General features: G+C 40.5%; 1 protein-coding gene across 1 annotated transcript in view; it reads right to left on the bottom strand.

Moving 5' to 3' along the window:
• Positions 1 to 405: 405 nt before the first annotated feature.
• LOC149310705 (fos-related antigen 2) overlaps positions 406 to 22,634 on the bottom strand; it is a 29,725-nt gene continuing 7,496 nt past the window's right edge. Inside the window, exons 2-4 of the mRNA XM_089529560.1 lie at positions 14,490 to 14,744; positions 10,762 to 10,869; positions 406 to 8,757 (exon numbers count right to left, since the gene is read on the bottom strand). Coding sequence (XP_089385686.1) covers positions 8,248 to 8,757; positions 10,762 to 10,869; positions 14,490 to 14,744 — 873 coding nt within the window. The 3' untranslated portion in view covers positions 406 to 8,247. The remainder of the gene's footprint in view (positions 8,758 to 10,761; positions 10,870 to 14,489; positions 14,745 to 22,634) is intronic.

Below are 22,634 nucleotides of genomic sequence, written 5' to 3' on the forward strand. Positions count from 1 at the left end.
ATAATTTCTTAGCAAAGGCTTCTATGACAGTGGGAATCAAAAAGCTGTAAAAACAACTATACCTGCCATGCAGTCATTAAACACACATGGTTGTCTATCCAGGAAATAATGTGAGCTGTGCAAACAGACCTGAGTGTAATGTTATTGTCGTCATCAGAATTTATGTAACCACAAACATTTTAGAACTCATTTTTATAATCGTGTAGTGCCTTTTCTCTTAATCTAACCATTACTAAACTGTCCTAGTTTCTTATAATCTTCCCCACATTATTTCTCCCCCAAAGTATGGTACAGCTCCTGGTACCTGTATCACCCCTGGAAAGCACCCAGCAGTGTTACTGGGGTTTGTTTGGAGAGAAGGGAAGAAAAAAAATCAAACTTTTAATTAATCATAACAAAGAGAATCTTTTAATGACTTCCACTGAAGAGAGAAAAGAACTCCAGTTAGCTCTCACTATACAAAAAAAAGGTGTCTGCAGTGCCATGAAAGCATAATTTACAAGTATCTGAACTTGGGAATGGAATCATTACAAAAGGAGCAATGACAAAGCAGGGAATGGCATCAGAAGGAATAAGGAAATGAAGGGTGAAAGGAAGTAAAAAATAATTATAATTTTATACATACATACAGATATAAAACCTTCATTATTTTTCAATCTAGATTGATGTTGGTTTACAAAATGGTACTACTCCATTAAAAACTGTGAAAGCATGGCCATTATTTTAGTATCACCTCCTTTTGTAGCAGCAAGCTTCCTCTAACCACCTTCCATATAATTATTCCTTTCATCTTTGTTTTTAGTGCAAATATCATAGGCTTGTATTACAAATAAAGAAATGAGAGGATGACAACTCAACCAAGCTTCTCTGTCATCAGAAGATTTGTGTGAGAAATTCCAGTTTCTCACACAACTGGGTTCCAATTCAGTTATTTTAAATAAATGTTTTATTATTTCATTCCAGATTAAGGAGAAAAAGAGAAAATATTTTTTTCTGTATGGAAGAAAAATATAATGATCTCAACATATCTTGACAAATTGTTATGAAACAAATTAGATTTCTTGACATGCATACATCTAACATGAGTGCATTTAAGATCACTGTCACATAAACAGAATGAAAGTCAGGTCCTTTTTGTCTTCAGGAATCTTAAAGCAGTCTTCCACTTTACACTATTCAACTATTGTGCTAATAAAGATCCACTATCTCTTACCAATGTTACTTGGGACTACACAGTAGACTCTCTCTATATGAACATACACACAACACTTTATCTTCTCACTGATCAAAGACAAATTTGATGTCTATATTCTACATGTAATTTCATAATTTCCCCCCACATCAAACAGCCATAAAAGTAAGTTGATCAACCTTTTAATTGTACAGAGTGGGAGGGAAGAAAGAACCATATCATTTGACGTTAACAAAAAGTTCTGATACATCTCTTGTATGGAGAGATAGTTCTTCCAGCACTATCTACTGCAGAATACTGATAATGCATCTTTAGAAACAAGACCTCTATATGTTTTATACAGGCCACACAGCCCGCACAAGGTTGCTTTTGGATTTCTCTTCCTCTGACTTTCCCCCTAGATTTAGTGGTTCTGAATTACCTTGTCCTGCTCACAGAGAAATATAAATATATTTCTTTTCTTTTGCCTCTAATTTCCAGAATGTGTAAAAATACCTGAACATCTGCAGTTCACTTTTGCAGCTTATCATTCTATTAGCTTGTGGGTTTTTTTCTCATTTAAGTTAGCCATCTGCACAAGCAGTGATGTGCATTAAGACATCAAGCAACAGTGGTCTTTTGTTTGGGTTTCTGAGCATGGGTACATTGGTGGGTCACATCAACATACTTTGCACTTAGCAGCAAAGTTGTGATTTACTGAAATGTACTTTTACATGTACAAGAAAAAACATTGCTACGTCCCATGCATGCAATTAGTCTTCTACGTGGAGCACTGATGTCTTCCTGAGCACAGTCACATTCCAACACTGAGCTGTTGCCCTTCCCATATCCAAATTTGCCCATCCTGAAATACCTATGGCTTAAACAAAATATAATTCACACAAGCCAAAGAAACAAAAAGCCAAAGTAAGCTGCACATGCACCATTTCTCCATGCAACAGAACTTCTCAGAAATTCTCCATGCAGATTTGGAAGACAGGCACAGCCAAAAGCAGGATAGAGCCAATCATGGAAAAATTACACAAAGGTGGGGAGGAAATCCATAAACCCAAACCCATAAGTAACTACTTTATAAAAGAAAAAAAATCAACATTTTAAAATCAGCAGGAAAATAATAATAAGTCTTTTTCAAATCCAGATCTCAGCCAGAGAAAAAGATGTAAACATTATATAGATAAATAACAAAATATACATGGGATCATTTGCAGTCTCTATTACAACATGTGACCCACTTTAATGAATAAAATATTTGGGGCAGTTTTGTCTTGTTTTTTTTTCTAATTAGTTTCAGAATTTCATTTTGGAACTTAAAAAACACCCAGAAACACAGGCTGGAGTGATATTCAATTATTGGTGAACAGATTTGCTGGAGCAGACACAAAAAATGAACAGCTGGCAATAAATAAGAAACTAATGAGTGTTTTTAGGGTTAAGGCCAGGTGGAATACAAAAGCAGCACATTGCTAGCTTCAAATGAACTTAGTAAATCAATTAAATAAAAATGTTAAAAGGTGAAATAAGTCTTATTGATAACAGTATGATCACCGGAGGTCTTACTGTATCAGAAGCATACTGCAAACTAAAGGGCAAAATCCATTAAACCCTGTGACCATACTCCATGTGTGTAACCAGGACTAAGGCAAAATATTTTGAAATGAATACAGGTCATATCAATAGTGCTTGTTGGATTGGATTCTAAACCAAATGGAAAGAAAACAGTCAAGTACAAACATCTGAAGCGGGAATGGGTGAAAAGCAAGGATATTTTTTTTGTAAAAGCCAGACCATGAAGTATTGGAGACAAGCTGTTTTTTCCTTTGAGAAAGATTGTTATGTTTCCTTCAAAATATCACAAGACATACCTACTGATCAAGACACATGTGCACAGGGACTTAAGTTGAAAATGTTTAAGCAAGTGGGTGTTGAATCTGAGATTTAATGAATAAAATTTTGATATAAGTCCCCTAGATTTTAAATGAGCTTTGCCTTTGGCACACCTACGAAGTGTCTCTCCTCCATCTTATACTACACCTGTCACTAGGACATTGGGATCCATCATTGAGAACTATCGCTGGAGTATCATCACAGGCCACAGTTGTGATGGGATCCCTTCAACTGCACTTCTGAAATGCTCTTGACTAAAGTAACCCCTTTAAGGTGCCATCTGCAAGTTGCTGGACAAACTCTAAATTTCCAGATCTCTCCCCACCATCCTATAAGATGAAGAGCAAGTAAAAACATTACACAGTAATAAGTGGTCTAGGAAGCCATAGCTCATGCTGTGGAGAAATCAAGCGGGAATTCCCTCTGTGGCACAAGGGAAGATGCGCAACATGCCCTTTCAAAGTACATGTCTACATTTTAAGAGAAGAAAATAATAAGAAATCCAGAATCTGGAACTAAAGATGCATTCACACAGACAAGTACACTTAGAATCTGAACATACAAAAGCAGTTGCAAGGCTTGGCTGAGCAACAATATCTGCCACTAAAGCACTCCAGTAAGTTACTTTCTGGAGGAATACTATGGCTTACTCTGCTGCAAGCAGTAAGGAAAGCAGTCACATTTCAGATGAAGAAAAATGACATGGGAAAGCCACAGTTGCTAGGCCCAAGAAACCTCTATTCACTGAAATAAATGAACCCTTTGGTGTAAAACAAGAAACAAAAACTCAGTAAAAATTAAAGAGTTCTCTGAGGTTAAGACAAGAAGCTGTTCCAAAAGACTGGATGTCTAGAAACAGCATTGGTTAACTGCTTCTGGTTGCCATCCCCGGTATTCTCTCCAGGTAAGCTCTGAATCTTTTTTCAGTAATGTGCTTTCACAAAATTAACCTGCCTTATTTGTCCCAGGACAACCAAGTTCTAAACATTGATTATCTAATTTATGGCAACCCTATCCTAGGCCCGATTCCCACTGGCTTATAACGCGGATCAAGACTTGAATTATGGGGGCACTGTTCCCATTTGATCATGCATTCGATCCTTATTGTGCCAATTTCGTTCCCATTGGAATTCGGATCTGATCCCCATGTAATCGATTTTTCTTGGAAAAACCCGAATCAGTGGCGGATAAATCAGATTAATTTGACTGCACATTTTTAGAGGTTTTTCCTGCACCTCCTGAGTCTGATTCGGGGCAAATGAATGGTAATGACAAGGGTGTCTGATTCGGGAACTTGGGGATGGTAGGAGCTCAAGGGGCTGGCCTGGGGGTGTCACCCGCTTGTTCTCTTTCCTGCATTACCAGCGCCATTTTCTCCCGTTCTCATAGCCGGTGGAGTGGGAAGTAGGGTAAGGCGATTGCATGTGTAGACAATTTTTTTTTTTAATTAAGCTTTCGATCACTTAGGTGCTCTGTCGGGTGTCCAAACATAGCAAATTGCTACATTGACCTCCAAATACGGTAAACACATTACGCCCCCCTGAAACCCCCCCTGCTCCACATGCATAGATTGACGTGTGAAGAGACCCATTGAACACCATTTTTAACTATTATTTTTTCTTTTTTTTACATGCCTGCTCAATCACCCCCAAACAGCCCAGGGTGCAATTGGTGAGGCAAAGGGACTTGGGGGATGGAGGCTCCCTTTTCCCTTTCCCAGAGGGAGTCTGGGAAGACACAGGAGAGCCTGGAAGGCAAAGGGACCTGGGAGGAATAGAGGTTCTCTTTTCTCTTTCCCAGAGGGGAAAAGCACCTAAGCGACTGATTGGTTGCGATGTCAAGCACTTAGGTGCTTGATTGACAGCTGCTTTTTAAAAAAAGAGGTTCCGGAAGGGCAATGGGAATGAGAAGCAAAAAAGTCCGCTTCAAATTACAACTGAGAAAATTTCAATGGGAATGAGAACATGGGTTAAAAAAAACCCCGAGTCCGTTTGCCCCCTTTTGTAATGGGAACAAGGGAGCAGATTCGAATACGACTCGGAAAAAAATCCGAGTCAGAAACACAGCAATATAAGCCGCTTTTTTTGCCCAGTGGGAATGGGGCCCTAGTGGTTTCTTGGCAGAGTTTATTCCAAGGATTTTTGCCATTGCCTTCCTCTGAGGCTCAGAAAGTGCGACTTGCACAAATTTAACCAGTGGATTTCAATGGCTGAGCAAGTATTTGAATTATTGCCTAACATCCTATTCCAACACTAAAAACCACCATGCTGGCTAATAAATAGGCTGCAACAAAAAAGGTTTTTCTCTAGTCCTGTCCTCCAGGTTTTCTGTGAGAAATTATAGTATATCCTTTGATCTGAGTGACCTGTAAAGTGGTGGGAGCATCACAGCAGCCATCAAATTTTGATCTTACATACAGCCAAACACTGCCAGACACAGACCTGGATAATACTTAGCATTTCAGATAACACCCCACAAACACACTTCTGCCAACAGTTCTTTAGTTTACAAGCATGAAAGGACAGGCACCTATGTTGCATTAAGCATTTGTAGTGGCCCAGTGTGCAATTATATGAGCTGAGAGAATATGGGAATTTAACAAGATATATATTTTGGCCCACTAATGTGGAGAAGTATTTCACAAAGCACATGAGAGGACTTCAGTGAAATTGTGATATTTTTACAACTACCGTAAAAAGAAGGTAAACTTTTCTGCCCATCCTACTATGAACAGAATCCTCCACAAGATGCTAAATGAGAAATGTTTAGAACTAGAAGTCTAGCAACAGCATATAAAATGAAAAACACAGAAAGAAAAAGGTCCAGAGTTCAGCATCTTGAAGAGAAAATTTTACTTGAAAGCATTTTGCATTTAAAAATGAGAACCGAAGCGTTACAGCCAGGATTCTGTTTATTCTTGGTTTAAATATTGCATTACTGAAGTGCAGAGTTTGGTTATCAGAGGAAATATCCAGAAAAATTGCAGTTTGTGCACGCTCTCTCTCTTTTCCCTATAAAGTGAATTGTTGGCTCTTATTGCTGCACAGAGAAGTTTGAAAATATGCCTGGCGAACTCTTTAGAGGCCCAGAGGTGCCTTAAGGACAAATGCCAGAGGTAGGGGTTCAGTGCTCTGCATTGGTTCTTTCTCCTTCCTATGGCCAGCATAGGCAAATAATAAATAATGCAAATTTACCAAGCAGACTCAAATCTGCATACTTTATTCAGATCTTTTTTCTTTGCAACATATAATCATTAACTTACTGGTTGTTTCTTTTTTTAAAAAAAAATTACTCAGAAGATCTGATTATTCAGAAAGCCTGGAATTATATCCTTTTCACACCTGAATGTATAAGCAGCTGACATGAAACTATGGCTGTAATCCAGATGCATCAAAAAGAAATCAAGAAATCAATGGAAGATTGATCACTGACTTTGTTGAAAACACTCAGCAAAGGCTCAAGATTGAGTTCCCCATTTGTTAAGGCAAAGCTTCAAAAGAGACAATGATGATCCCCAGTTGAGCTAACATGTTTTGAAAATGTTGCTCTAGTTCAGAAAAGCTGACGTCAGTGACAGCACAGAGGAATGACATAATGAACTCCCTCTACCATTTGGCCTCACACACCCAGAGGTCAAATGAAACAAAATCTGCAAACACAAATGCACTTGTCACAGGAATCCTAGTTGGCTTGGGATAAATCAGATGTTCAATAAAAATAGTTTTAAACAAAGCCAGAACCTACCACACAGGGACCCAGTAAACCATATTCATCTGTTTGACCTCTCTACCAAATCAAACATCTGCACATGTCCTCTACAAGATTTCACCTTGGCACCACAGGAGATGCGCAAAGTGACATGCAGTGCCTGTTTCAGGAGTGACTGTACCCATATCCAGGTAGATGTGTAGGGCCTGAGTGCAGCAAATCAATACTGGGTTTGTTTACCTCTAGTTGTCTTGAGGAGCAGAGAACAGGCAAACAAACTATTATCCCCCCTCATATATACACACACACATCCACACACCCCACACACACCCCTTTGGCAGAGAACTGATGAGTGAAATACAGCCAAAAGCAGGATAGGGAAATTCTCCAAGGGAGCTCCCAGCTAGCTTCCTGTGCTTTCACCCTCAGCAAATCTCTTTCCTGGATTGGTCACAAGAAAACAATGGCAGTACTGCTACAGTGCTATGGTCGGCAGATCTGGGAACCGGTGGCTTTGTTTAAGAAGCTGTGGCACCAGCATCTGAGTCAGGCGCACTTTTGAGGAGGTTGCATCACACCCAAGGTGGCTGGCAGCCAAAGGGGAAAGAAACAGGGTCCAGCAAAAGATTTGAAAAACACTAATTACAGAAGAAACTGTGCCAGAGACAAAGATAGAGTCGCTCTGGCATTTCCTCAGCTTCCTTGGCACTACTGGCCCACTATCAGGGGCTTTTGCAGCACACCAATAAATAGCATGCTAATCTCCACACTCCATCTCTTTTCAAGGAGACTATTTTTTTCCATTTGCCAACAAAATACAGAACACCTTTGGGTTTGCTTGCTTCCACATAATCACAATCCCATGAAGGTGCAGGGAATATAATTTTTTTAAAGCAACCATTTGGACCTATTATTTACTCCTCTCAGTTCTGCCACCACCTACCTAAATATCACCCCCAAAGAACAATAATTCCCCATTGGAAGATTCCTAACATCAGCAGCAGTTTAACGACAATAGCCACAAGCCTTTAGAGTTTTCGAAATGTCATGGTGCTCAACAGAACAGGTTAAGGCCTATATGAGACTGACTAACTGGAATGTACTACTGAGCACAGAAGGGAACCTGGTTAAACCAGTCCATTCTTCAGCAAAACAGGAGAATGGCTAGCAATTGACTGAAGCTCATATCCATTTGCACTTGAGTGTGGAGGATGGATTTCCCCTGCCACATAGTCTAAACCCTTGAGTCCCAGCACTGCATCTTCCGCTCCCCACCCCACTTCCATATGGCTTGCGTTTGCATTTGTTCTGGCACTTCCTGTCACCAGAAGTACCTGGAGTGACATCATTTCCTCTTCTTGCTCTTGCTGCCCTTGTGCTTCAATGCCATTGTGCTGGCCTTTGATCACAGAAGTCGGGTTTCCCCCTAGAGTAACTAAATGGGTGGGGCAGCGGCAAAGGCGTTACAGTGCCAACAGAGTTGGAGAGTTCAAGGAATCCGAGGACTGGTCTCCACTGCTGCTGCTCCTCCGGTGAGCTTTGGAGCACGACTCTGAAGGGGAGAGGGGTGACTCCTGGTCAAGCACACTTGGGTAGGTGAAAACCAAGTTGGATGTTCCAGGGGTGATTGCAGGTGTTGAGGTCACCACAATGGGAGTGTTGAGTGGTTCTTCCCCATAAAATCCTCCAACAATGCTGATTGGTTTAATGACAGATCGCTGCCCCTTTTCAAGGTCAGAAGAGGAGGAGGGAATGTCTTCTTCCATTGGTTCTTGCTTCACCACTACAGCACCGCTCATTCCAGTCCGGATGGTCTGGAGGCTGTGAGGGGGTGGGGTTCGACGCTCTTCAGGGCTGATTTTGCACATGGGGCTGTGAGCCATCAGCATGAATTTCAGCTTCTCCTTCTCTTTCTCTAGTTCAGCAATCTCCTTCTGCAAAACAGACTTTTCCTCTTCCAGCTCCTCAGTTTCCTATAGATCCAAGAGAAATAGCCCATCAAAATCACAGCAATGTGCTCTGAGTCTGAAGAGAAAGTCTAAGATAAATACTGATAAACAGATGCCATATAATGCTGTCTTGTGGGGACTGTAGTAACCAACAACTGCCAATAAACTGTTAAAATGTTTAAATTTGAACAGGCATTGTTATTCCACTAAGAGGGTTGGAAAATAGTTGTAATAGTGAGACTTACACAGCTTCTGCATAAACAGGAAGCCGCATATGGTGTACCCGCGTATGGAGCAGGTTCACTGTATAACCAATGGACACAAATATGATGCTGATCCCTGGCACAGTGGGAAGAAAACCTTAGCGGTCCTTCACATCGGAAAAGCTCTGATGTAGCTGACTCTGGAAAACTGGTTGATTGTTGAAAGTTGACTACACATTTTAGAAGAGAGATAGGGAAGCTACAACCAAAAGCTTTCTTCAGGTATTGATCTAACAGTGGAGGGCACTACTGCAGAAAAATCATTGAAGCTCACTTCACCCACTCCTCATCTTGAAGGCCACACATTCCTTTTTTAGAAATAAATTACGATGTTGGCTCAAACCACTGCAAAGCACAAAATCTCTACCTAAGTAAATGTTTACTCTAAAAACAACCAAACCAACTGGTATTCTTCAGAGGAGTTTTTGTTCTACCAGCAAAATAGAGACTCAGTATCCTCAGCAACTGCACCCCAAAAAGGTGTTGCCATGAGTATCTACCAAGAGTTGTTTTCCACACATAAAACACTCACTGTTTCAATTCATGCTATATGAAGAAAAGGTAAGAATCAGAGCAAATGGGGATGTTAACAGTCTCCCACGTTTTCCCCATTAAAAATAGCAAAGGGGGCAAGCAATCTCACAGCACATTAAAATCTAACTGGTTCATTTGCACATGAGCATTTGTGGTTTTTAACCTACTTCCTCAAATGCACTGATGAGATTACTATTAAGCACAAGCTATCAGCAATTGCAAGAATGTGAGGGTGGGTTCAAAGCATAATAACAGGGTATAGACAATTCTGACTTAAATGGTTACCTAAGTCTGACAACACTGTAGTGATCTTGAAGTGGTAAAGCAATACATCTGCTGACCAAGAGTCACTTTATTTAAAGTCTCTAGGGAGAATTCCCTTGTTACATGTGCAATTGTGAGGGCATAAGTAATGTGCCACAAAATCATTATCTCTGTTCATACCACTGCTGATGGATTGGAACATAGGAATATATCCTAATATCCTGTCTTCCTCATAGCAGGTGTGTATCCATAAGTTATCATTCAAGATGGATGCACTTTTTACATAATTTTGACCTCCCCCCCTCCAAAAAAAAATTATCCAGTCTACCTAAAGCTGGACAGGATAACCATGGGGAAAAACTGAATGGGACAATAGACATATTGCCTTCTTGAATTTTCTAGGGAATGAAGTAGAGTATTTGCTTTACTGTTTGAGCCAGGCAGATTTGTCTTGTCATTCATATTCTGCTCTGCCACACTAGAGCAATGTCTGTCATGCTATTCTCTCTAACCCACAAGCCTACTAATGAGAAGTTACTTCAGAATATCATATACAATACAAGTTTTAAATTAGCCAATTGAGGGGCTGTGCACACCGGCCATAAAGGCTGGCCTGGGGGCAGAATTGGGGCGTGGTGCCACATCACACACACCCCAACTCCACCCCAGGGCAGCGTGACGCCACTCCACACCATGCATGGCATCACGGCACTCCTCTGGCACTGCATCCACATGATGCAGTACCAAAGGAGCACATTAAAGCCATGGCTACTGCACCTTTTTGCTCCTTTTAGCACCCTGGAAAAGCCAGATCAGGGCTGCAGCATGCAGTTCCTGCAGTCCTGATCCGGCACAGCTGGAGACGGCTGCAGGCTGCCCCTTAGGGGTGGTCTGCACAGCCTCTGAATGACTGAAGGTGTGTGAAGGTGTCGGCAGAGAGGAAGAGATTTTGGGGTGGAATACATACAGCCTGGAGTTTCTCCGTCAGCTCTCGGCGTCTGTTACGGCATTTAGCAGCTGCTAGTTTGTTCCTCTCTCTCCTAATTCTCCTCTTCTCTTCTTCCTCAGGTGACAACTGTATCCAAATAAATGAACAGAAATATTAGGTTGAGATGACATGCAGGGACACATCTTTCCCAACAATAAACCATAGTGAGAAGGCTTAATCTAGTGAATTCTACAGCACCTTTGAATTCTCAGGGTATATGCAAATAGAGCATGTTTTGACCATTACAAAACAGATTCTCTTGAGTTATGTCCCTGGATCAGAGTGACAGCTCAGAGGGGAAAAATAAGTCTGTAGCCACTTTGCCACTGACTGAAGAGTGCAACAAGGTCCCACATACAAAACCCAAACCTGGCAGTAATGAACCTATAGATCGGATATTGTGAGAGTCCCCTTCATAATAGCAGTGATACAGGTGTCTTTCCCACTACACAACTGAAGCACTTTGAGACCACTTAACTTACTCGGCTCCATATTATAGAACACTGGAATTTGTAATTTCATGAAGCATTTAAATTTTCTACCATAGCGATCTAGTGCCTCAACAAACTACAGGCTGCCCACATTCTATAAAATGCATCCATGGCAATTAAAGTGATCTCAAAGAGTTATAATTATGTAGTGCAGATGAGAACACAGTATACTGTAACATTAGAACAATCAAGAGGGTCAAACAAGAAAGTGGAGACACTAGAGGAAGATTGGGCAAGAAAACAGTGAACTGCAATCAAGGCCAAAAGCATGGTAGAATCTCCCTGTTTCACAACCTCAATGTGAGGTAAAAGCACAGGAAGATGTTGTAAGCTTCTCCTTCTTCAAACAAGCAATCTGCTTGTTACAGGATCCAAGGTCCTCAGAGAAAACATAAAATGGTGCAGCCTGATCAAATCACAAGGGCTGCTTTGTTTGACATCAGTTTTAAGAACTACTTTCCTCTTCTACTGCTCCAGGTTTTCATGATAACACTCTGCACTTCCTGGATCATCAGGCAACTCTCAAGTAACAGAAGATAAATGTCATGAAGGTGCTGAAAAAGGTCTGATAATGTTCACACTGGGTTGAAACAGGAGCCCAGAAAGAGGTTGAAGCATTGTATATAGCAGAGGAAGTGTGGGAGGGTAAACTAATATTATCTTGGATTGTGGCTAAACTTGGTTACCACTCCCATAATGGTGGCAAGCAGCTATCACAACACTGTTATAACATCCTACTTTTCAGCAGGCCAGATGTTTTGAGAAAGATGGGGAGGGGGGAGACCAATCAGTTTTGTCATACATATACTGGAGTGAGTGAGGAAAAGATTGTGTGGTTGGCTTTCATACACAGCAACCAGGCCAGCTATCATAAAATTTCAAATGTTTGTGTTTGTTGATAATTAAACACATCTATGCCTTTTGTGGGCAGCTTTTTGTGTCCAAAGACACATGGTTAAGACAAAATAAAGGGGAAGTGCCTGTTCAGGATTCAGGCTGGCCTGTGGGCGCAGTCAGAGTGCAGCATCCTGATAATGTATACCCTCACTGTGCCCCCTGGGTGTCATGATGCTGTGTGCTACTCCAGACGGTGGACAGCATTATGGTGTACCTCCGGAGCTGCGTCCAGATGATGTAGCGCCAAAGGGGCACCATACAGCCATGCAGCTTTTTGCAGCTCCTTTTTGCACCCTCCAAAGGCTGGATCAAGGCCACAGCGTGAGATTACCATGGCTCCAATCCCACTAGGAATGGGGCGGCATCTCATTGCGATCTAGAGAGCCCCTAAATCCATCTTTCTTCATCTTTGACTAGTCATTTCTGAATGAACAATCTAAGCAAACACCTTTTAAAATATTCTTAGAGGAGAACTATTCTAGAACAAGTGATGTCATCATCAGTAGTGTATGATTCTATGGTATGTACAAACATAAAAACTTTCAAATATGGTTTGGGCATGAATAAATATCTAGGCATGGATCCAACCTATTTGTATTCTACCAACCTATTTGTATTCTATCGCTGTATGAATTACAAACACTGGGGGTAGCCCTAGGAATTTCTATAAATTTGATCACCAGGAGCAAGATCCCAAGGTAGCAGTGATGAGTTAATCTCCCTGCAAATCAGGTAAAGCATAAAAGCCCTATGCAAGTTTCCGTTTAAAAAACAGGGCACTACCAGTCTGCATAAGCAAGGCATCATTTGGTTACATGCTCTCCCTAGTGTAAGACAAACCTTCTGTATTCATGCAAATACAGCCAAACAAGCTGGTTGAAACACCTTCGTTTACAAGATCTTTGTCTGAGATTGGCTCATAAGTAACCATGATGGTGGATTTAGGAAATGGACACCTGTAATTCTCAGGAGTAGCTGCAGGTAATCTTACCTCATTGTTTAGCAACTTTCCATAGAAAAGTCTACAGCAGCTGAGAGTAAACAGCAATAACATGCCTTTCCAGGCCGCTGGGAAGCGGCCTTTTGCTGCTTTCCCGCGGCCTGGAAAGCAGCGGATCAGGGCCTCAGAGGCTGCCGCTGTGGCAGCTGAGGCCCCAATCTGGCGGGGAAAGGGGCTGGAACAGGCCGCCCCAAAAGGGCGGTCTGTAAACTGTCTTAGGTGGCTTTGAAAGAAGATTAAACAATTCATGGGTAATAAGGGTATCGATCTACTGTTCATGAGAGCTACCTATTTACTCCTCCCTCCACACACAGTATCAAAAGTAGCATACCTTTGAATACAAGTTTCTGATTAACATTAAGCAAGGGCCATTTTTTTCATGACCTGCTTACAGGCTTCCCAGAAACATCTGGTTGGGCCATGTGATAAACAAGGGGCTAGGATGATTATGACAGTTTGGTCAGATGCAGCACAGATAAATGCTCTTTGGATGGAACAACATGTGAAAACAGCCTCATGTTGAGTTGCCAGTTCCCTCCTTTTTCATTTCTCAGTTCTGTGTCTCTAGGACTGGCAAAGTGGAAAGATGTTGAAAAACTGGTTCTGCTCACCAAAACTTCATGAAACAACACCTTGACCTTAGGAGTTCATTGAGCTGCTACCAAAGCATATATTTGAGGCAGGGACTCTGGAATTTACTAGTAAAACAGCAAGATTGTCAGATGACCTTATTTTAAAGGTTATTCAGATGGCACAGATTCTTAATTATATTATATGATTGATAAATCCATCTATATGAGTTAGGGTTAGGTTCAGCAGCAAAAGGCCAAGTATTATAGTTGAAATGCATAACAGGATGGGCAATCTGCAGTAATACTTCTGGAATCCATTCATGCCAATAAAATTGACTCTGGAGGAAATGTCACTAGCACCTTCATGCAAATGGAATGTTAAGAAGAAGCATTACATCATTACTGGTGGCATGTCTCCATCATAACTCTCTAAATACATCCTTATTTCCCATCCTTGCTGCTGGAAATTTTCTCAAAGAGATTCCAAAGAACAAATGAAGACTTTTCTGTGGAAAGCAAGTGTGGTCCTGGAGAACTGTGGCTCCTTGACATGATCTGTATAAATCTCCTTAAATAAGAATAAGCCAGAACCCTCTGATTTAGACTCATGCAACTCATAAAAACATAAGGTAAAAGACTTGGTCTGCAACAACAAAGCTAGGAACTTCTCTTTGAAAGCTGCGCAGGCATTTCTAGATCCACTCAGCTGAAGGATTATGTGCAGTTGCTTTTTACCAACATAGCTACCTGCTCATCTCTTCTCCTCCTGCCCACTGTGGTCCCAATGGTTTTAATAACACCAGGTCTCTGAAGGGCTGTGTGTCCAGTAACTGAAGACAGATTGGGCAGCGCATGGCTGTAGGGATGAGAACGAGAATAGGCACTTGGCATGGAGGTGATCACAGTCGGCTGAACCATCCACTGCAAATCTTGGCTGGTGGTAATGGCATTCAGGGTAGGAATAAAAGCGTTGCTCGATCCTGGCATATCTACTCGGAATTTCTAGGAAACAAAGAGAGAGGACGAGAAATTAGCAGAACCAGGAGAAGTAACCTTACTGAACAACAGCCCATGTAGCAATCAAAAGACACAATATTATAAGACTAATCACCTTTACCATACATACATTGTGCTCAATATTTTCTATGCTGGCCAGCTGAAAGCTTTTCAAATACCCAAATAGAAATATCACTGTTCTAAGATATTTTTTAACCAAGATTCCAATGACTGAATATGTAACCTTAAGTATTCAAAGCATGGATACTCAAAGCTCTGTATCACAGAGAGAAACTCTTCAGACTTTGTGACACATGTTTCCCCCTACAAATGAGCTGCCCTTGAGCATATTCCAAGGTGGGCAAGCACAACATCTGAACTTTGCAGCAGTCCTAGTGATCTCATTGACACTTTCTCCAGAGTATGAGAAATCTCTTAAAATCTGTAGCAGTAGATCAGGGATGACTTGCTCGTTGGTACATCTGGCTGTCCAGATGTTCCTAGAGTGCACCTTCTATTATAATATCCCATTGACTGTGACAGACAGTGCAGATGGCAGCTGCAGTCCAATCACATCAAAGGGGACCCATATTAGACAAGGGATAATATGAAGAAAGAACAATAGAGAGCAACCTAAAGTAATGGCAAGCTCCCAAATTAAAAGTATCAACATGTCTTTCTTCAGTACACACGACCAAGCACTGAACAATCTTTGGAGTTCATCAGTAAGATGTGAAGATGTTTGGAGAGGGTTTATGTATTCAGTATTGTTGCCAATCTGGGCCTTTATGTAATTTTTTTTCTAAACACAAGAAAATTGTTAATTGATGTTATGTATACATGTGTACATAACAGAACGACACACATGGCTGCACATGCTCTTATGTAAAGGTACATTGGAGATTCCAGTAGAAATTAAAATTGTAAATTAAGCCATTTGAATACATTTAAGATGTTGCCATGTTTCAAATAGTTGCTATCTTGTTTCCTACCAAAACTTACTACAGGTAAGCAGAGGGTTATATTTGATGTTCTTCCGAAGCAAACAAACTGGCAAAATTCTACATGAATGTCTTTGTTATTGGCGGGATACAGACCGCCGCTTTGCGGCGGTCTCCCGCCGGCGCCATTTGCTCCGCGAGGGAGCCGCAGCAGTCAAACCGCGCGGCTCCCGCGCGGAGCAAAAAAGAAGCTCCAAAATGGAGCTTCTTCTTGCGGCGCTTTTATGACGTCGCGAGGCGCCTGGCGCGGACTCGCGACGTCATAGGCGCCGCGACACGTACGGACGCTCAGCGTCCGATACGTAAAGATGGCGGCGCCCATGTGGAAGGGGCGCCGCCATCTTGTACGTATTCTATACGTACTAGGGTTAGGGGGGTGCGGAAGCACCGCACCTTCCTAACCCTAGTACGTATAGAAGACGTACTATATGGCGGTATGTATCCCGCCATTGTCTTTTAAGCTTAATTATGGCCTCTTTGATACCAGAAAAGAAGCACTGAATGCCTGACACCATGATCACTCACACTTTGGATCCACATTTTATGGAAAGAATTTGCCAAATGCATAGAATCCAAAGCTAGCAGCTTAAACCCAGGACTACTCTTCTTTCCTTCTATTAGGTATCATGCAACATCTAAATTATGTCAACTGCCACATAAATGTGCAGAAAATAAATTTCAGACAAAACAAACATGCATTCCATGTCTTGGAGAGACTGCCATACATTTGGGTTGCAACTGCATATTACAATAATCCACTCACAGCATGACCCTGAAAAAAATATACTGTATTGCTGAATTCAATGTGGTTTATTCTCAAGTAAGTATATAAAAGACTGCAACCTAAACTACTAAATCACAGTGATATGATCCTTCATGACATAAATGCAGGGTGATGTTGTTGTTTTTACATGAGGAACATTTATGAAACCTTCAGCCAGAAGAAGCATGGTTTCAAATTCTGCCACCTCAGTCTTTGTTATTAACTGCCCTTGAGTCGATCTCAACTCATAGCGACCCTATGGATGAGACATCTCCAAGACCCTCTGTCCTCCACTGCTCTACTTAATTCCTGCAACCCCATAAAACCCATGACCTCCTTAATAGTCCATCCACCTAACATGTGGCCTTCCTCTCTTCCTCCACCTTTCCCAGAATTATTGTCTTTTCCAATGAGTCCTTCCTTCTCATGATGTGTCTGAAGTACGTCAACCTCAGTTTTGTCATCTTGGCTTCCAGGGAGGTTTCCAGCTTGATCTGCTCTAGGACCCATTTGTTTGTCTTTTGGGATGTCCATGGGATCCTCAGCACTCTTCTCCAGCACCACACCTCAAATGAATGGATTTTCTTCCTATCTTCTTTCTTAACTGTCCAGCTCTCACATCCATACATGGTAATAGGGAATACAATGGATTGTATGATTCTAACTTCTGTGTACAGTTGTATATCTTTGCATTTTAGAATCTTTTCTAGTTCTTTCATAGCCATCCTCCCCATTCTTAATCTTCTTCTGATTTCCTGACTGCAGTCCCCATTTCTATCAATGTTTGATCCCAGGTATGGGAATTCTTTTACTATTTCTGTTTCTTCGTTGTCTAGGTTGAACTTGTGAAGGTCCTTGATAGTCATTATTTTTGTTTTCTTTATGTTCAATATTAAGCCTGCCTTTGCACTTTCTTCTTTGATCTTCCTTAGTAGGTGTACCAGGTCTTTGAGGTACTATGGTGTCATCTACATATCTTAGATTGTTGATATTCCTTCCTTCTATTTTCACTCCTCCTTCTGTATTCAAGCCTTCTTTTCTTATAATATGTTCTGCATACAAGTTGGACAGATAGTGTGAAAGGATACAGCTTAGTCTGAGCTCTTTGCCAATTGGGAACCATTCTGTGTTCTGTTCTGACAGCAAACTCTTGTCTTGAGTACAGATTCCTCATCAGGACTATCAGGTGTGTTGGCACTCCCATGCCTTTAAGAGCATTAAATAGCCTTTCATAATGTAGTCAAAGGCTTTGCTATAGTCTATAAAGCACATGCTGATTTTCTTTTGGAATTCCCTGATGCACTCCATTAGCCATCTTATGTTTGCAACGTGGTCCCTAGTGCCTCTTCCTTTCCTGAATCCCACTTGAACCTCTGGGATTTCTCTCTCCATGTATGGTTGGAGTCTAGGTTGCAGAATTTTGAGCATGATTTTGCTTGCATGGGAGATCAGTGCTATGATTCTATACTTGGTGCACTCTCTTGTGTCTCCCTTTTTATGGATGGGGATGTATATTGAACGCTTCCCGTTTGTTGGCCATTGTTTTGTTTTCTATATCTGTTGACATATGTTGGTTAGCACTAGAATTGACTCTGTCAATGTGGATTGCAGCAGTTCAATTGGAATATCATCTGTTCCTCGTAATTTGTTTTTCGGTATTTCTCTTGCAGTTTCCACCTCACTTTTTAAAATCTGGAGTTCATCTTCATATGGCTCTTCATTCCACGTGTCCTTCATTTTGTCATCTCTTCTGAATAATTCTTCTGTGTATTGCATCCAATATCTTTTTATTCCTTCCTGGTCTTGAATTGTGTTATTTTTATTGTCATAGAACATCCAAGTCTTGGTTTGAATTTTCCTTTGATTTCTCAGATCTTGTGAAATAGATCTCTTGTTCTTCCCTTTTTGTTGTGGTCTTCTATTTCTCTGCATTGGTCATTATAGTAATTTTCTTTATCTTTCTGAACAAGCCATTGTACAGTTGTATTCATAATTCTTAGTTTGTTACTATCTCCCTTTTGTTTTTCTTCTCTTCTTTATTGCTTGTAGTGTTTTTTCTGTCATCCATGTTTTTTCTCTTTCTTTTTGTTTATTGAAAGTGTCTGTCTGCATTCTTTTTTTATTATGTCCCTGGCTTCAGACCATAGTTCCTCTGATTCTTGGTCTATTATGTTTAGTAGTGTGAATCTGCTTCTTATGTTGTCAGTAAATTCTGTTGAGATATTATTTACATCATATTTTGGTATAATCACTGGTTTTGTTTTCTTCTTGAGTCTTACTCTTATTTTTAATATGAGTAATTAGTGATCTATGCCACAGTTGGTGCCTGGTCTAGTCTTGACCACCAGTATAGAGTTCTGACATCTTTTACTTCCAATTATACAGTCTATTTGATTTTTGTATTGACCATCTGGTTATGTCCATGTGTATAGCCTTCTTTCTGGTTGTATGAAAAATGTGTTTGCAATGAATAAGTTGTTGGCTCACAAAAATCTATCAGACGTTCACCTGCTTTGCTTCTTTTGCCTAATTCAAATCTGCCTACTGTTTTTGATTCTTCTTTGATTCAGTCTACCATGGCTGAAAATAAGTGGAAGAAGCTGAAAAATCAGCAAATAACTCATACAAAATTAATGGAGGCATCCAGGTCCTCTTTGGATATATTTTATAAAGTCTGTATAACATCCCAACAGCAGGTTTACTAAAATCCACTCCAGGATTCTCAGATGCAGAATCAGCATTCTGAAAAGTCAGTCTTTTGTATTGCCTGTGGGATTCCTAGAGTTGTCATCCAATTTTAACAAATAAAATAAAATAAATTTTCTTCCACATTCTGTCCAGAATGTGATATGCTAACTCAATATGAGGAACCAAATTGACTTGTTCTGGATCATCAAAGCTACACCAATATTCAAAAGGCAAGGAATATTGTTGACCCTTTGTCTAAAAACAGGTGACCACTTGTATTCTGTATTTGGAAAGTTAAGGGTGAGATGATCCTTGAGCAATCCTTTATATATAAAACTTGAACACATACATAACCATTGGTTTGTCTTATATGCTGCTGACTTCTATATGTTTTAAAACTGCAATACCACTTGTAATATGTACTTTAGCAGACAGCAAACATACCTCCCATATCCACCACATTCTGTTACAATGCAATGTGTAGAAACAGATGGTTTCTATGTTCAACAGGGTTTATGGCAGAAGCACCATCCTTTAATAGGTGGAACGAAAAGGCAACTTTGGTTGGTTCGTGAGACAGTTTTCTGACTCACCTCAGGGGGCTGCACTTACAGCCATTTTTTTATGGCAGCCACAGAAAGTGGTTGGAAGTCCATGCTGAATTCTGAAAAACTAACATTTTTAAATGTTAAAAAGAGTGGGGCTTTGATCTCTTTGAAAGGTGAACTACCACTTTTGCTGGCTTTTTGGGCAGGCGTTCCTCATTTCAGATCTTGGAAGGTAAGCAGGGTCAGCCTTGGTAATACTTGTACAGGAGAGCACCAATGAATAGCAGGTGCTAGGGTATATTTCAGAGGAAGGAACTGGCAAAACCAGCTCTGAGTATTCCCTGCCTATGAAAACCCTATGAAATTGACCATACGTTGACAGAGGCACATACTCCAAGGCACATGTACACATACAATTCACCTTTCCTTTCTGCTTTTAGCCATTGCTTTTATCACGAACTGATGCTGTTGCTCTGATTTTAATGTGACATTTGTTACTTACTCCTCTGTTTGTTGAGGCTTGGATGATTAGCTGGGACTTTGCATGTTTTTGGTTAAGAGACAGAAAACAGAAAACAAATCCCTTTTTACAAAGAACTCTTAAGTGATACCTCTTCCACCAACAGGCTTCCATAAAACTGGATTTTCAGCTAAAGTGCCGGTAGGAGGCACACCTGTTCAACATGCTTATTGTGGGGCCACATGCAAGGATGATTTTTAAAGTAACATATAGAGATGCCTCCAGCTGCAGGAGGTTTACGTGCCTATATTTTAATAATACCCTATAAAATGTCTTTTGGGATTCAGATCAGAAAAATTCCCTGCAGCTCTTTGTTCTGTCTAGACAAAATAAAGCAGCAGCTTTTTAAAAGCGACAAGGTAATAATCTTCTGCAGAATTTATATATTAATACACCTTGTTTCCAGACAGTGGTAAATCCACATGGGTAGTTTACTGGCACTAAAATGCTTGAGGAACAGAATAAAAACAGAACAAAAACAAATACGGTCATTGAAAAGGGGAAAAATGTTTAAGGGAAGGAAGATGTTTATCTAAAATGGGAACCATTCAGAAGACATAAAAGTGTTCAATTAGTTGTGTAGTTGATCATGCCTTCATTAACTTAAAATGGCCTGCAGTTCTGCTAGACAGATCTGTTCTCCATGAGACAAGGGGAGACATTTTTGGACTACAACAAATAATTTTGCATTCAAGGGGACACAGGAACTGAGAGGTTGCTTTTCTAGGACATTTGCCTCTCCTCTGCAACTTCAAGCATATGATTTAGAGGAAACAGTAAGGGTTAAGGTCTGGATCCTACTGGTAGTCTTAACTAGAGTTAACTCAATGCATTAACTGTTGAAGGGTATGTGCACACTGGAACAACACGACCTTTTCAGTGTGACATCTTTCCTAATATCCCATGACTACAAACCAGGAAGGAGTGGGCATCTGGACAAATCATATAAGCCAGAATGCCCTATAAATCACCTGCATGAGAAGTAGGAAGCACGTGTCTTCCAAGCAACTAACAGATACCCAGGTGTCACCAAATTTCCATCATATTCTTTGCAAAGTACTAAGAGGGCATACACACACACACACACACACACACACACACACATACAGTATCTATCTATCTATATAAAATTCCCCTTCAAAGATTAATCCATTAGGTAAGAATAGAGTCCCAACCACACATAAGATTCATGAGTCTGGACCTTTTCCAAGAGTGTTCATTGTATCTCACTATACTTTCCACATATCAGGACTTTTGACCTGGCAAGGATACCTCTTACAACAATATAGCTTTTCCAGGGAGCTAGCTATCATTTTTTATCCCACATCAAATCTATTCAGTTTTAAAGTGCCAGAAAACTCTATTTTTTTCACAAAGATATAGTAGGATGAGAGCATAACCCTGTACATATTAATCATGTACATTCATGATGGAAGAGAGTGCTCATGTCTATTTTATACTGTGTTCATTATCTTGAACCCAAAACATACGAAGTTGAAAAATACACATGAATGCAATCTTTATGGCGGTGTCCTTGTTTGCTTCCCTTATGCCTCTGTAGGTGAAACGTCAGAGGTGATGCCGCCTGAGGGCATAGATGCATTTTATTAAGGAACACTGTACCTATGAAACTCGGCTGTGCTAAAACCTCAAGCAGCCAGTCTCTGAACTCAGTAGATGCTTCTTCCCTGAGCACAGAGAATCCAGAGCTGTCACCAAAACTGAAGGGTCACTGTGGAGCTGTAGAACTCAAAACAAAGAACATCCACTACATTCTGTAAGAGTGCAGTGTGTACAAACTGATGATCTTTATGTTCAACAAAGTTTTGGAACCACCACTACTATCCTTTCATAGATGGTGGGAACAGGCAATTTTGGTGTGTTTACGGGACAATCTTCTGACTCTCCCAAGGGGACTGCTGCATTCACTGCCATTTTTTAAAAATAACAAACAAAACTTAAACTGCATGGAAGTCCATGTTGGGGTTTGCAAAATTCTTATTTTTAAAAAAGGTAAAGGGGGTGGGGTTGTGATCTATTTTAAAGCAAATATTACTCCTGGAGGCTTCTAGAAAATTTAATCTGCTTTTCCTTTCCTTTCCTGTCTGTTGGGGAAAAGGCAGTCTGTGGAGTCTGTGGCTTAAAAACACAACTTGGAAGCCACAAACAGTTCTAAGACCACATTTTGTGACCCCAACATGAATACTGACAAGGTTCAGAGAAACAACAAACCTTATAGTTCCTTGTTACCCAAAAGTAAATTTCTATAGCATTTCTCAGCACACCAAATGCTTCATCACTATCTTATTTTAAGTCTTATTTATCATCCCAACAACCCTCACAAGGCTTTTTAAAAAGAAAAACAATGGCTTTTCC

The sequence above is a fragment of the Sceloporus occidentalis genome, unplaced genomic scaffold (assembly GCF_023333645.1).
Source record: "Sceloporus occidentalis isolate IW3139 unplaced genomic scaffold, rSceOcc1.0.p SCAF_6, whole genome shotgun sequence".
Classification (NCBI taxonomy): domain Eukaryota; kingdom Metazoa; phylum Chordata; class Lepidosauria; order Squamata; family Phrynosomatidae; genus Sceloporus; species Sceloporus occidentalis.